Source organism: Melospiza georgiana, chromosome 2 (assembly GCF_028018845.1).
Source record: "Melospiza georgiana isolate bMelGeo1 chromosome 2, bMelGeo1.pri, whole genome shotgun sequence".
Taxonomy (NCBI): domain Eukaryota; kingdom Metazoa; phylum Chordata; class Aves; order Passeriformes; family Passerellidae; genus Melospiza; species Melospiza georgiana.
The window spans coordinates 34,583,876-34,598,287 of NC_080431.1; the positions used below are offsets into that span (position 1 = coordinate 34,583,876).

General features: G+C 34.9%; 1 protein-coding gene across 11 annotated transcripts in view; it reads right to left on the reverse strand.

Annotated features, from left to right (window-relative positions):
- GPC5 (glypican 5) overlaps nucleotides 1-14,412 on the reverse strand; it is a 595,034-nt gene that overhangs the window by 283,038 nt on the left and 297,584 nt on the right. For all 11 annotated transcript variants that reach the window (XM_058045237.1, XM_058045232.1, XM_058045240.1 and 8 more), the window contains one exon: nucleotides 736-898. In XM_058045237.1, coding sequence (XP_057901220.1) covers nucleotides 736-898 — 163 coding nt within the window. The remainder of the gene's footprint in view (nucleotides 1-735; nucleotides 899-14,412) is intronic.

Consider the following 14,412-nt stretch of genomic DNA (forward strand, 5'->3'; position numbering starts at 1 on the left):
GGCGTTTAGATGAAAATATTTATCCATTGCCACCATCTCTGCCTATATTTCTACACTCGAAGAGAAATAAGAAGAGAAATCATATGTGCTGAAAAATGTCCTGATTCAGAGCAGTAGTAACTTACTTTGCTTGTGGTTAGAGTTCTATGCCTATCAAGTGCATAGCCACAGGATTTTTAATGAAAATTATTACAAATGTGTTTCAGAGAATAAACAAAACAAAAATACAATGCAACCTAATAAGACCCCAAACTACACAAAAACAAGACTAAGAAAAGTGGAAAGACGTATAAGAAACAGCAGTGGCATTATTGTTGAGTGCTTTAGTACATTGGTTCCAATAGATTTCCATGAAATGCAGCTACCTGCCCTAAACCTCATGGTTTGCCACAGTTCCATCAAAAATTAGTTCAGTTTCTCTTTTTAACTGCCAAATCTCTTACGTTAATGTAATAACTCAGAGGGACATGCCACTTTATTCCTATTATTTGACTTAAATACTGTGTTAAGTCTATATTGGGCCAAGTGTATTTTAACATGTGTTATGATAAAACTGATACTCATTGATACTGTGCTCACAGAAATCCTATAATCGTAGGCCTTTTCCTGTAAATCTTGCAGCACTACACAGGCAACTTCTCACATATTTTCTGAGATAACATAGTGGCATGTATTAGTGGAAAACATACCAATTCACTCTTAAAATGCATGAAAGAAACAGAATCATGGACTTACGGTCTGTTATTTTCAGGACTCTTTTGAATTCTCCACTTCCAGATCCTCCACAACCATCTTCATCATCACAATCACCACTGATTTGTTCATCTACACCTCCACCACTGCCTGTTTGTTGGAGATCCCATTTGTCATATTTTGGAAATGATTTGCCCTGCAACAGCTGAAGACAAGATATAGTATGCAAGTTAGCAGTATATGTGGAGAGCTTCAGAGAGTACCAAAAATTTCACATAACTCCCTAGTAATTACCTGATTTGAAAAGGAAATTTCAGGATCAACAGAATGAGAATTTTGAATTTTTAAATTTTTTTTCTTTAACACTGACTTACAGATAGATTTGAAAGAGTGGCATTTGGAGATGTATTGTTTCGTTTTAATTTAAAACCCACAAATTGTCTTTATCACTATATAAGAAAATCACCAATTTCTTGCCCAGAGGCCAAGTGGAGTGGTTAAGTACATAGAATCACAGAAAAGTATGGGTTGGAAGAGACCTTTAAAGGCCATCTGGTGCAAATTCCCCTGCAATGAGCAAGGACATCTTCAACTAGATCAGGTTGTTCAGAGCCCCAACCCAACCTGATTTTAAATCTTTCCAGGGCTGGGTCATCTACTGCTTTCCTGGGAAACTTGTTTCAGCATCTCACCACCCTCACTACAAAAAACTTCTTAATTATATGTGGTCTAAATCAAACCTCCTTCAGTTTAAAACTATTGCCCTTATTTCTACCACAACAGACCCCACTAAAATGTTTGTTGCCCCTTTCTTATAGGCCCAGTAGGAGCAGACAGCATCTGTGCTACTTAACAGCTGGATCTGGATCTTTTAAAGGCCCATGTGGCATCTACTGACACTTAAGATACATTTATTGTTTTATGTGAATTTATTGCATTTGAAATATCTGAAATAGTGTGAGAGCTGTGTTGCAGTTCCATATTGGTGAATCCAAAACACCCTTTTCTGCTCTGAGTGTGTCATACAGAAATGTAGTAGAAGCTGAAAAAAAAAATTGTTGGGATGATATCAAATGCCTGACCAAGGGACAGCAGACCAAACTAGTACATTCAGAGGCAGGGCTAGCATGGAGAGAACTGTTTCCAAAGGACATCCAGGTATTACTTGGGTTGAACTAATAAAAGTGAGGTAAAATAAAACAAAGGGGTAGCTGGTACTGGCCTAAGCAGTGTAGATTATTCAGTTCCAGTAAATAAGATTGTTCTCTGACTCCTTTTTATTTCTCACTGTAGAGATTGCAATGATATCTGCATTTTTTATAAGAAAACAATAGAGATCTGTTTAAACATTTCTCCACTCTATTGAGCAGTGCTGAGCAGTTATCTGAATAATGTTAATGTCTCTCATTTATCAAATGTACAAGTGCTGTCATACATTATTTAAATACGAGGTGGTACAACTGTCATATACACACAAAGTGCCTTCTTCCCCATTCAGATTCATTTCAGTTTATCTGTCAGATATATATGAACACCATCACCTATAAAAACCCAGGTTCTTACAAATGTTAATAATTCTTATAACCTCATCTCATCCAAAATGCCAGTTTGTACAGGTTTGTACATTACTCATGCTTCGATCTAGGATGACTTCTTTACACTGGCCAAAACCTCGCTGTCTCAGATTCTTTAATTTAATAATCAGATAGTATTTTCTCTTTAGGAAGATATTAATTAGTTAGAAACAGACTCAGTTGTTTTATAGCTTCAAAAATGTGTTTGCTTTGTTGTTTAACAAGATACTGGGTTCATATGTTCAACCTACATACTGAGTTTATTTTCAGCTTATGGAATCACTTCCCAGACAAGGATCTCTTAAGTGCTGTACAGTGCCCAACAAAAAATATTTTAATCACTACTGCAATGAGATCGTTCAGATAAATCTCAATGCTTCCATAAAATCCACTTGCTCCTCTGTGTAAGAACAGGAGAATGCCTCTCACCACTGAATTAGCAGAGCCAATTTATGCAGCGCTTTTAATTCAGAAGTTTTATTAGACATTTATATGCTACCTGAAAGACAAACTACTTAGCTAACAGGAAAAAAAGATCCTTGGTACTGCTGCTCTGCTCCCTGCTCATTGTGTAAGCCGTGCCAATTTCTAAAAAATAGTATTTATTGAACCAAAACACAGACTATTTAATGAACTACACTCAGTTAAAAAACACACTACTTTTTCACCCCAATTCATATTGTGACACATTCCCAGGGCCAGTTGTGTGATAAGGTACTCTATTCCTGAGATCTGTGGCATAAACATGGGCAGGAACTGCCAGCAAGACAGACAGTTTTTCAAACAAAATGTGTTGGCAAATATTCTACAATATGCCATATACATATATACCATATATACAATATATATCTAGTGTTTGTATATATATATATATATATATATATATATATACACACATATATATATACACACCTATCTGTGTGTGTTTATATATATATATATATATATATATATATATATATATATATATATGTAAACACACATTTTTTTCAGCCAGAGAACATGCATCCTCCTCTATATCTCTGTCTCAGTCTTACAAATATATTGGCTTAGTAAGGTTTTATATTTTGTTGCATCTTTAAATTTCAGCATACTTAGTTATTTCTCTTTCCTGTCTTTTTCTTCCTTTTTTTTCTTATTATTATGCATTATTGACTTATGACTAGAAACCTAAAAATACAGATGATCCCACTTAATTGCTTTAAAGGTAGGTCCAGTATTGAAAAAGTACACTAACTTTTTTCAAACTTTTCACTATGCTTGAAATAGTAGAAATTAAATAATGATTAAGCTCATTTGTTATTTGGACTTTGTTATTCTCAATTCAGTCTCCTTAAATGTACAAGAAGAAATTTTGTTTCCATATAAGTTCACAAGTCTCAGTGCTGGTCCTCTACTAAGCAAGACTTGGATCTAGTATAAATTCTTTATTAAACAGAAATCCATGTAGTGCTTCAAAGCTAAATTGATTCACATTATAAATAAAGATAAAAGTTGTTTAGAAGAATTTTTCTCTTCTGCTGCACTTTTTATAAAGCTATTTTTTGAGAGGAAAATAAATACATGTTCTAACTGGAAAATTCTGTTGTATATACTTCCTGGGTCTTCCAGCTGGATGAGGAGGGTTATTACCTGTATACTATCTGCCCCTCCAAAAAGTACAATGGCTGTTTTCCTGCTGTGTCGTAGTGTAATAGTTTCTTTTCTTCTATTGTCTAAAACTTATTCCATTGTATCAAATTTTTTGTCTCAAAAACCCTGAAACCACAAACGCCATGAACTGAATCATACGTCATTGTCTTTCAATTTCAATTAAAGAGGCAGCAAATATTCTTGGCAACTGTGTTTATTTGAATGAGTGGCAAGGGTTATTTCACCTCTGTTCTGAGACTGCAGTAGATACACCAATATTCTAGATTTGCTGGTTCTTAATGTTGATGGAAGTTTATTGAACTAAGACTTTGGTATTAAAAGCATTTCCTCTGCTAGTGGTGTTTTATTTTCCCAGAAAATTTGTGCACCACTACTATGATATATGTGCATGGGGGAATGATTTGGTATAAATCAACTAAAAGGTCCTTGGGAGTCTTCAGCTTCACAGCTTTCCTGCATAGCTTTGGGAAATCTGGCCTCCCCCTTAGATCTTTTAGTGCTCAGTTGCCAAAATACCTCTCAGGACCAGTACTGATGGCTTAGTGAAATGCTTTCTTTGACCCAAAAGCAATTCTGAACAAGGTTATAATACCAAAAAGAACCATTAATAAAATTTGTGACATTTCACATTTTAGAATGGAAATATTTGCATTACAGAAGTTACATTGTTGTATTAAAGTACTTGCAAGGTTCTGTAAATATATGACTCTGCTCTGTAACATTTCAGTAAGAAAATGAACTGCTTTCAGCAGCTACAGAGGCATCTTATGAGGGTTGTTGAAGCTTCTCAACAAATCTCAGAGTATAAGCATAATTAGGAAAATTATCACTAAGGATGTATGATTATTGTACAATCCTATAGGGCCTTGTAATATTTCAAGATTATTTGAGACTTTTATTGATGATCTGCAAAGCAAAATGAAAAACCAAGTGGTAATGATAAATCTCTTATTGCCACGGGAACTGGAGAACTACTAAATAACAAAAAGAAGTGACAAACTAAGAAAATCTCATCTGGCAAGTGAGGCAATTGAGTGAATTTTAAAATACGTACTACAATAAAATACAGACAAAAGTAAATTTGCAAGTCTAAATATTGTATTACATGCATATTAAAGACAAAATATTCTGTTTCGTAAATTAATTGTGGGTGTCCTGTGTAGCCAGTGGAATATGAATTACTCAGAGCAGTGTTCTAGCCAAAGATTTTAATGGGATATCTTTGGGGACAGAAATAGGAATACTAAGTCAGATTAGGGATGTTATATTACTCCTAAATCCCATTCTCATTGTCTTTGTTCAGAAAGGATGGCCCAGAAGTGAATTCCATTACAGTGATTAAAATGGAACCAAAAATCCTTTTGTTTTAGCCACAGAGCTCATCCTTTCGTACACTCAGAAAACCCTTGATCTCAAGATTTAACCAGCCTTATAAGCCTTGCAAGTGCCTATATGGCAAATACAGATTTAACAGATTTGGCAGGCCAAAGCATATGAAAATGGCAAATAAATTTTTTTTTTTATTTAAACATTCAAAGTGAATAAAAAAAAATCTATGCTACAGGAATCATACATTTAAAAACATTCAGATTGATCTATATAAAAAAAAAAATCACTAACTAATAGTATTAATCAACAGTTGGGGTAAGGGGGATTTTTTAGTTTGGTTTGGTTTATTTAGACTTTTGGGGGGGTTTTGTTGGTTTTTTTTGTTTGTTTGTTTGGTTGGTTGGTTGTTTTTTTTCCTGGTTCACATAGACTTTGGTCTTAAAACGTGAATCATTTCAGAAGTTCAAGGACATGGTATGTGTGAGGTTAAAGTAAAAAACTGAAATAGTCCCTTCTACCTCTCAAAAATGTATAAATTCATATAAGTAAATCCAAAATGGCAAGAGTATACTCTGTTTTGTATTTTTCTGCTTAACAGGAAGTTACAAGTGATTTAATCCCTGTTGTTTATCTCGGCAGGAACACCAGACAGCCATTCACTCACTCCTCCTCAGTGGGATGAGGAGAAAATCAGGAAAATGGTAAAACTTATGGGTTCGGATAAAAAAAGTGTAGTAGGACATAAAAGGAATGGCAAATAATAATAGTGAGGGTGATGAAAGAATGTACAAAACAAGCGATGCACAATGGAATTTCTCACCACCCACTGACTGATGACCTGACCAGTGGATCACCAGCCAGCTCTCCCCAGTTTACATTCTTAGTGTAGTTTTGTATGGTAATGGATAACTCTTGGATCATTTGGGCCCATCTTCTTGCACACCTCCAGCCCTGCTCGCTGGCAGGGCAGCAAGAGAAGACAAAAAGTCCTTGACAGAGTAAGCACTGCTCAACAGCAATTAAAATGTTGCTGTATTATTAACATTATTCTTGCCCTAAATCCAAAATACAGCATAATACCAGCTGCTAGGGAGAAAATTAACTCTACCCCTTCTGAAACAAGGACAATGTCTAATGAATGATGAACACTGAAAGGCAATAAAATTTTTGCAATAAAATGTTTACATGATTGAAACTGATGTGATTCAAAAATCTAGTATCCTATTCACTTATTCTACATCATAGACCTTAATGGGAAATATGGATTGTCTATACATTTTATTGTATTGTATTTCAATGAAAATATCTTGATGCTCTCTTGCAGTTCAGTGTGAACTAAGCTCAGTCACAGAATTTCCTCTCTTTCATTTATGTGCACATCATAAGTACTTTTGGAGAGTATCTTAAAGGAGCTCAGCAGTGAATCCAATTTAGCTAATCAAGTCAAATCCAGAAGAATTATTTCTAGAAGTCTTGCTTCCTTGAACTCTTTCAAATGAGAGGAAAAAACTGCTATTTTTTTTACCTCTGCTTATCATTACATATCCGAATACTTAGAAATCAGAATTTCCTTTGGTGATCTCTAAAAAAAAATTATTCATACACCTGTAGGCCAGAATGTCCTGTAGGGTTTCATTTCCTTAACAAAACTATGCATTCCAAATTAGAAATCCAGCTTATATTGGAGACTGGTATTTAGATCACTAGTATGAGAATTCATAGTCCCTTATGAATAGTGAGTGCCCTGTGGGGATTTTTTTTAATTGAAAAAAAAATTATTAAAAAAAAATTATGTAGTTATGTACTTCACACAAAAAATATGTATTTTTGTATGAAATACATAAGTACATCACCTCTTTTCTTTATTTTTGATAATATTTTCTCAGAGAGGATGAGATTTCTAATCAGCTATAACCTTTATACCTTTGAGATGATACCAAGTACAAGCAATGCATACATTGCTATGTCAAACCCACTGTTTCCTGCCTAGATCCAGAGCTACAACTCTATGTTTCAAGCCTGAAAACTCATTCTTCTCCATAAAATCACCAGTAGCCTGAATTTCTGATGGAAGTAACACAATACTTCTCTCGAGTCTAAGCTAACTCAGCTGAGCAAAGAAAGAAATAGACATTCATTCTGCTTACTGAACTGCAAAAATTAGAAAGGTGGCTGAGCACCAGCACTGCACAACACACCTTCAACCTACTCTTTGTGCTTTTGTGACATACCTTTACTACCTCAGGATCAAATCAGTTGCTGCCTGAATAGCAAAAATAAAAATCACCCCAGCTTATTATTACACAACTACTTCAAAATCCTTCTCAGTAGTTATTTATGTAGCATTCAAAACCACTTAGTAAGAGAACAAAATTTTCAAAGAAAGCTAATTGCTAAATCAGGTAGCAATGACTAGCAATTTTCATTGAAGGTACAATTCCTCACAGTGGGACTATGGGTTCAAGCACAAGCACACACTGTACATTTTATTCCATCCCTAGCATGCTTCCTGACCATCACAAAGTTGAATTGACCTAACTAGCCCTCTCCAAAAAAAAAAGCTTGACCCCAATTTGAGCCTTAGAATAGTCTACAGACTGTTCTGAGTAAGCAGCCTGTATATGGTTATTCTGCCAGTTTTTTGGGATGTCTACAGTGCCAAATAAAAGAGAACCAGGCAATAAGGTACAGTGATAGACGCTGAATTCTCAGTCTTTCTAACTTACATCTGTTCACCAACCAGTCCTCCCTAAGCCACTTATTAAGAGGCTCTTTGTAATCACTGGAGATGTGGAGCAGTGTGCTCTCACCCTTTTTCCTCCTTTTACTGAGTAATATGGATACAGCTCCTAAATGGAATTGTCCATTCACAAATACCCTTTTCCCAATTTTTTATGTATAGAAATCTTGCTTTGTATCTGGGATTGCATTTTACATCAAACCCACCAACTCAGGTTCTCACTTGAGTTCTGTCGTGAAAAATTACTTTTCTTTCCAGTTGTTACTGGTTCAGAGTGAGTACAAGAGCAAAAGCTTGGCTCTTATCCCTTGGTGCAATCCCTGCCACCACAGTTATGCACACTATCAACTTGATTTGTTTAAAAATATTTACAAATTTCCATCCATAAAAATGCATGTCTTGCCAACATTTCACTGCAGGTTTAAATCAGCCTCAGAAAATTAAGAAAATTAGTTAGAAAGAGTTAGACATTTCTGAGATAACAAATGAGAGCAAAACTAAACCCCAGAACCATAGAAGGTACTCTTATTTCTGTCTAGTAGCTGAAATAACAGAAAAAAGTCACATTTCATATGATTAATGTTTAGAGACTAATATTCTTTGCCTGTTTCACTCATCCATGCATATGCTTGTTTGGTTTTTTTGTCACTATTCTTTTCTGTTCATCTGTTTCCTCTTAGTTATTTGAAGGTTATTGGTTATAACCCCTTCCAGTAGATATTACAAGTAATTTTTCATATAATTTTCAAATAACTTTATCCTTTACCTTCTCCTTATCTGAATTTTTGGACCTTTCTTCCTTGGCAAGGGATGATATAGAGAGACATTTATGACATATATTAGACAGTTTTCTTTGGTCCTAATAGTAGAGTGAAATTATGTCCTTCCAGAACAGGATATGTGAATCACTAGACAGCTTAATATTGAGTGCTTTAATGAGTGATTAATGAGGTATAACCAAAAAAAAAGAAGAAGGATTTGATTTAAATAACATGGCACACTGTGATCAGATAAAACTCATTTGAACAAACAGAGCCAGGATTTTGGGTGGGGTTGGGCTTCAGAATCATATACCTGAGTGTAGATGTCAAAAAATTGACATGTTTTTATGTAAGTGATGTGTCTAAAGTCCTCAGTAGTTAGAAGTTTGATTCAGTTTTGTGAAGATCATTGTTTAGTGCTTTTTGATATGACCTAGAGTATCTGGTGCAGAGAGACAGGAGTGATAGAGAATTTGCAGAAGACATCAAGCAACTGCTGGAGGCCAAGGAACATCGAGCACCTGGAATGGTTCCAGGCATCTGAGCACATGCAATTGAACCATAATCCTAGTCAAAACTGGGAGTTATTCAGCTAAGCAAAGGCTGGAATCCAAAGATTCCAGAAAAGAAAATAATATAGAAAAGAAGTAACTAAAAAATGTTTATCAAGAGGATTCTTAATTCTTTTAGCCAGGCAGTGCAATTTTTGTTTGTTTGGTAACAACACAGCTCATAGCACAACAATGCACAACTGGATAAAAGCACAGTGGGATACTAACCATCTATCTAAATGCTATCGATATAAAATTCACTGTTTTTCTGTATGTTCCCTCTCTATATAAACAGCAAAAATAATCAAATTATTTGTGAGGAAAAATGCTGATTACAACTTAAGAATCAAATTTTCTCAAAGAAAGTTTCAAACCAAACATTTTCAGTGATACCAGCTAGAACTTGGAAAAACATGCAGAATTAACCAGAATTACAGCCAGTTTCAATAACCTCATGACTATCATTATGCAGGATGCAGTTTTTCAAATAAAATAGGAAACCAACACATACCAGTGAAGCTGTGCAACAGAAGACTGTGGAAACCCAGGGCACCAGGAATATTTCTCTGTCTGCTCTGAAGTAACCCTGACCCCCACGGGAGCACTGACTTTGACCCTCATTCATAGAGAACATTTCCTAGACTTCAAGATAGACTAGAATCCAAAAAAGTGTGAAATAAATTATAGAGAGTACTGTAAGTTTATCACTTGGTAAAAAAGTTAAGTTTTAAGTTTTTTATATGTTGTAACCAGAAATAAAATAGAAAACACAAAGTGTCATCCTAAGTTTCTTCTTCATGATTCTTCTCATAAATTTGAGCAGCATTTTGTAATTAAGCAGAAAAGTCTGCATTGCAAGCTTTGAAACCAGTTATTGAGTTAAAAAAGAAAATAATCTAAGTGTCCATTCTTAATTAAAAAGTTTAGTCTTAAAAAACCTTGTAACAAAAGATTAACCATTTTGTGCCTTCTAATGAAAAACTACCAAACTCACAATAGTAAAACTATTTTACTAATAAAAAAATAATAAACAGTTAAATTCAAACATAAATTATTATCTCAAATACCTTCAATCCAAATCCAAAAAAACCCAACAACTAATACCCCCACAGAAGAGAATTCATCAACCTGCAAGATTAATATATGCAGACATTACGGACATGAGTACACGATCATTACTCATTATCATACACTGATTTGTACTGATGGTAACATCAATCTGTTATTAGTCTGGCTGTTACTTGGACATAAAAATCATGGCATTAGCAAAATGTAAATGTTTAATTTTATTTTTTAAGAATAAAGTTTGTTCCATGGTTCAACATGTTTTTATTAAATTGATACTGAACAATAAGCTATAAATGGGTTCTAGAGCAAATTATCTATAATACATCAATTTTCCACCTGTGTATTTCCAGTCTGTGGCAATTTGGAGCTTATGTCTACAAAACTAAGACATAAGCTTTGTTTTACTCCCTTGACACGGCTTTTTACTTAACAGTTAATAATCTGTAAACCCTAGTTTCTTCTCATTATCAGTGGAAACAGAAGTTTGATGTTAGAGCTGAAGTAAATTAAGCTTCATTATAGATAATGAAAATCACAGACAGGCTATTTCAGGTTTTGATTTCTTCTTATACTTCACAGATCTGCAAGTGAAAGGGCATAATATTGAGCCATTTAGAAGAAGGACCTTCTGGAACACTTTTCACTTTATAAGAATATGCTACTTGACATTTCTTCTGGAGGGCCATTCAGAAGACATTATAGGACAAGCTGCATTGAAATAATCTGTGATGCCATCATGAGCAAAATTGTGCCTATACTGTTAGAGGTACATTTCTTTTGCTACCCTATTTTGAGTGAATAATTTGATGATTTATCCAGTGAACTGATTTCAGAGAATTCAGCAGACAGTCAGTGGAGGGGACCCACCAGCAGTGCTGACTGACACACTGCTTTCCTTTATCCAGCAGCAGCATGATAAAGCTACTTTTCTCTTCTGCTTGGTGACATTTCTAGCCCTCCCATCAGTGGACTGGAGTGAGTGAGGAAAAGCAACATCTGCTGTGTAAAATTCATGAAGATTAAGCTGACAGCAAAGCCAATATTGTGTGACTTCATAAAACTAGTATGCTTCTAGCAACAATTGAAAGGAAATTAAATACAAATATAAAATAGAAGGAAGCTTTTACTTTTGCATTAGGCATTGCTCTGTAGATAATGCAAGTGAAAAATGGTCCCATATACTCAAAAAATTGAAACATTAAAAATAGATTTCCCTCTTCAGCAGCTACATATGTACTTTTCCCTTAAATCAGAGCATTCTAAATTGATCTAGAATATGATATGACAGTAGACACCTATAAAATTTAATGCAGAACTCAGTATTCATTTCTCTCATAACGGACCATAGCAATGTTTTCTGTGGAACAGCTTTTGTGGGGAGGGATTCTCTGTGCAGATATATTGTCATGTCCCATCTCTCCTTCCCCCTCCCCTGCAATACAAAAGATATTATGCAGAACCTTAATATAACTAATATAACTTACAGCCAGGAATCTCCTTATATTAGTTAGACCAAGTATCAATCACAAAAGCATACCTCCACTCCTTATCTGTGACTTTGTTTGGCCCCATCCTAGAATAAGAGATTGCCACAAAGCATACCACAGAAAAAGCATGGATCCAGAATCTTCTGCATTATTTACCAAGTTTTTCTTAAGGTCCAATACATACTCTTTTAATTTTCAGAATATATCCTTCAGACAGAATGCCAGTATAAACTCTATTACATAATTTATGCCACACTTAAGTCTTACACTGAAAGTTCTCCAGTCACTGAGATTGTGGGCCAGCACTCTCCAGAATACAAGTGAATTCTTAATGAGGTTAAAACAAGGCCTTCCTGCCAGAGAATTTGCTCCTTGTCCCCATTCTCAAGTTGTCATTTCTTTTCATGATTTCTGTATAACTACACTTCTCTGGTTATATTCGTGTAGTAAGGCTGCTTTGCATAAATTGAGACTTACAATATATGAAGGACTGTGTTTTTAAATCTTCTTTGCCTCCAAACTATTCTTAAAATAGTTCCCATTGCCTAGTCTTGTCAAAATGCATCATGCCTGTTTTTCAAAATCTTCAAGAGAATTAAGGCATCCTTGAAATATGAAAGTGGTCAAGGAGCAGACATGTACATTACTTGAGAATAGGTTTCTCGGTGCATAAAGAAGTGAACCATTTACAATCAGAGTCTTCTCAGAAAGATTTGCTAGAACAATTCTTTAGATCCCATTGGGTCTTTGTATGTGTGATAAGATTACAACTTTTCTCGGAAAAGCTATCTTCAAGTTCAAGTAGCTGCCTATGCTATTTCTCTGCAGCATTACTTATTCAGATGCAATCAAGTACCATGGAGAATATTATAAAATAGAAGAAGCCTTTTTTGAAATTCCTGAGAAAGCCTGGCTCATACATTTTGCAGCTGTAATATGTGCGCAAAAGTCTAATTATAGTAATCCTAATCTATGCAGACTATGTTATTAAACGTGACATATATTTTAATTGTTGACAGATGGCTTTGAACCATGTATAAATATTTATAAAGTCACACATATTCCTATAGCTAGCACACACAAAATTTCCAGGTATATTAGTCTGTCTTTTCTGAGTCCTTTTATATGCACATGCAAACTCAGGATTTCCATTTTAATAACTATTTTATTGTTTAGGTTATCTGAAGACATAAAAGGACCATTTTCTTTTTAAAGTGAAATGAATATTGCATAGATTACAGACAGTTTTGATTACTGTGGAAATCAGAGTACTTTTTCATCAGTGCATTGTATTGTGTTAGCACATGTGCTCACAGTTATTAAATATTGCCATTGTGTGTTTGTTTCATAGTCACCCATCTTCTCTCATCCCTACAGGGAAGATATCAATGGAAACCCTAAAATCTCCATGAACAGTGCATAAAAACAGGCTCAATCCAGCAAGACTATTCATTAACACACAAATCTAATGCATATTTCTCTTATTTAGAACTCAGAAATCCTCATGTAGCTGGTTATTTAAAAAACACCTAAAACAAGAAGAAAATGGGTAACATTTACAAGAACTACCATCTTGGAAATACATTATCTGAGCTCTTAAGAGATGTCCAAGGGTAGGCTTAGACTAATGAATAAGGTGAAGGCTGAGGGATCCCACAAGTCAGAGAAACTGCTTACACATCTTTTCAGCTCTTAGGGTGGGACTCACTTCATGTAGCTCTAGAAATCTAAATTTAGGCATCTGTCTCTGCAGAAAGGCAGGCAAGTCCAGTGGGTAATTCATCTCAGCCTAAAGTTATCTGTAAGATGTTTGTTGAAGTCAAAAGTCAGATTCTTTGCTGATACATGGTTTTGCAAAAAATCCCAACCCACCAACCAACCGGCCTGCCAAACAACCGCAACCAAACCAACAACAAAAAAACTTGTGCAAGTTTACTTTTTATTTTCCCCTCACTGTATGACATTTGTATTCAACTTAAACGCCTCCAGGCTATTTATGTGGCACTAGTTACCTTTCAGAGTCACTAGAGCTTTTAGAGTCAATGGAAAGAAACAAGAACATTCAAAAGCCTGACCTCACCCTAAAACAAATCATGCAGGGATGTATGGACATCTGCATTACTGATTTTGGAAGAGCATAATATGGTGCCACATATTCCAAAGAAGGTTAAATTTTTTTTCTGCGTGGATTCTTTCACTAAAAGCTCATTGTGGCACAAACTGCTTTCCTGCAGAAAATGGAGGGAGGAGGCAGACATTTAAAACAGCAAAGTGAAAATTAGAAACCTTAGAAATTAACTTCAAAAACTGTAGCCATGAAGTGATAGGAACTAAGTCCTTTCAAGAGGGTGTGATAATTTCATCCTTGAAAGTCTGGTGGAGGGATAAATCAGCAAGGAAGGAAAGAAAACAAATGTCAGCCATTTGATGTCAGTCTTCCTACTGTTTCAAAGGTACAGAGAAATTATTTTAAAATTTTTGAGAGTAAATTAAAAAGCTATTTGTTAAATTCATTTTCCTTACACTTAATACAAATTGTTATGACAAGTCTTTATG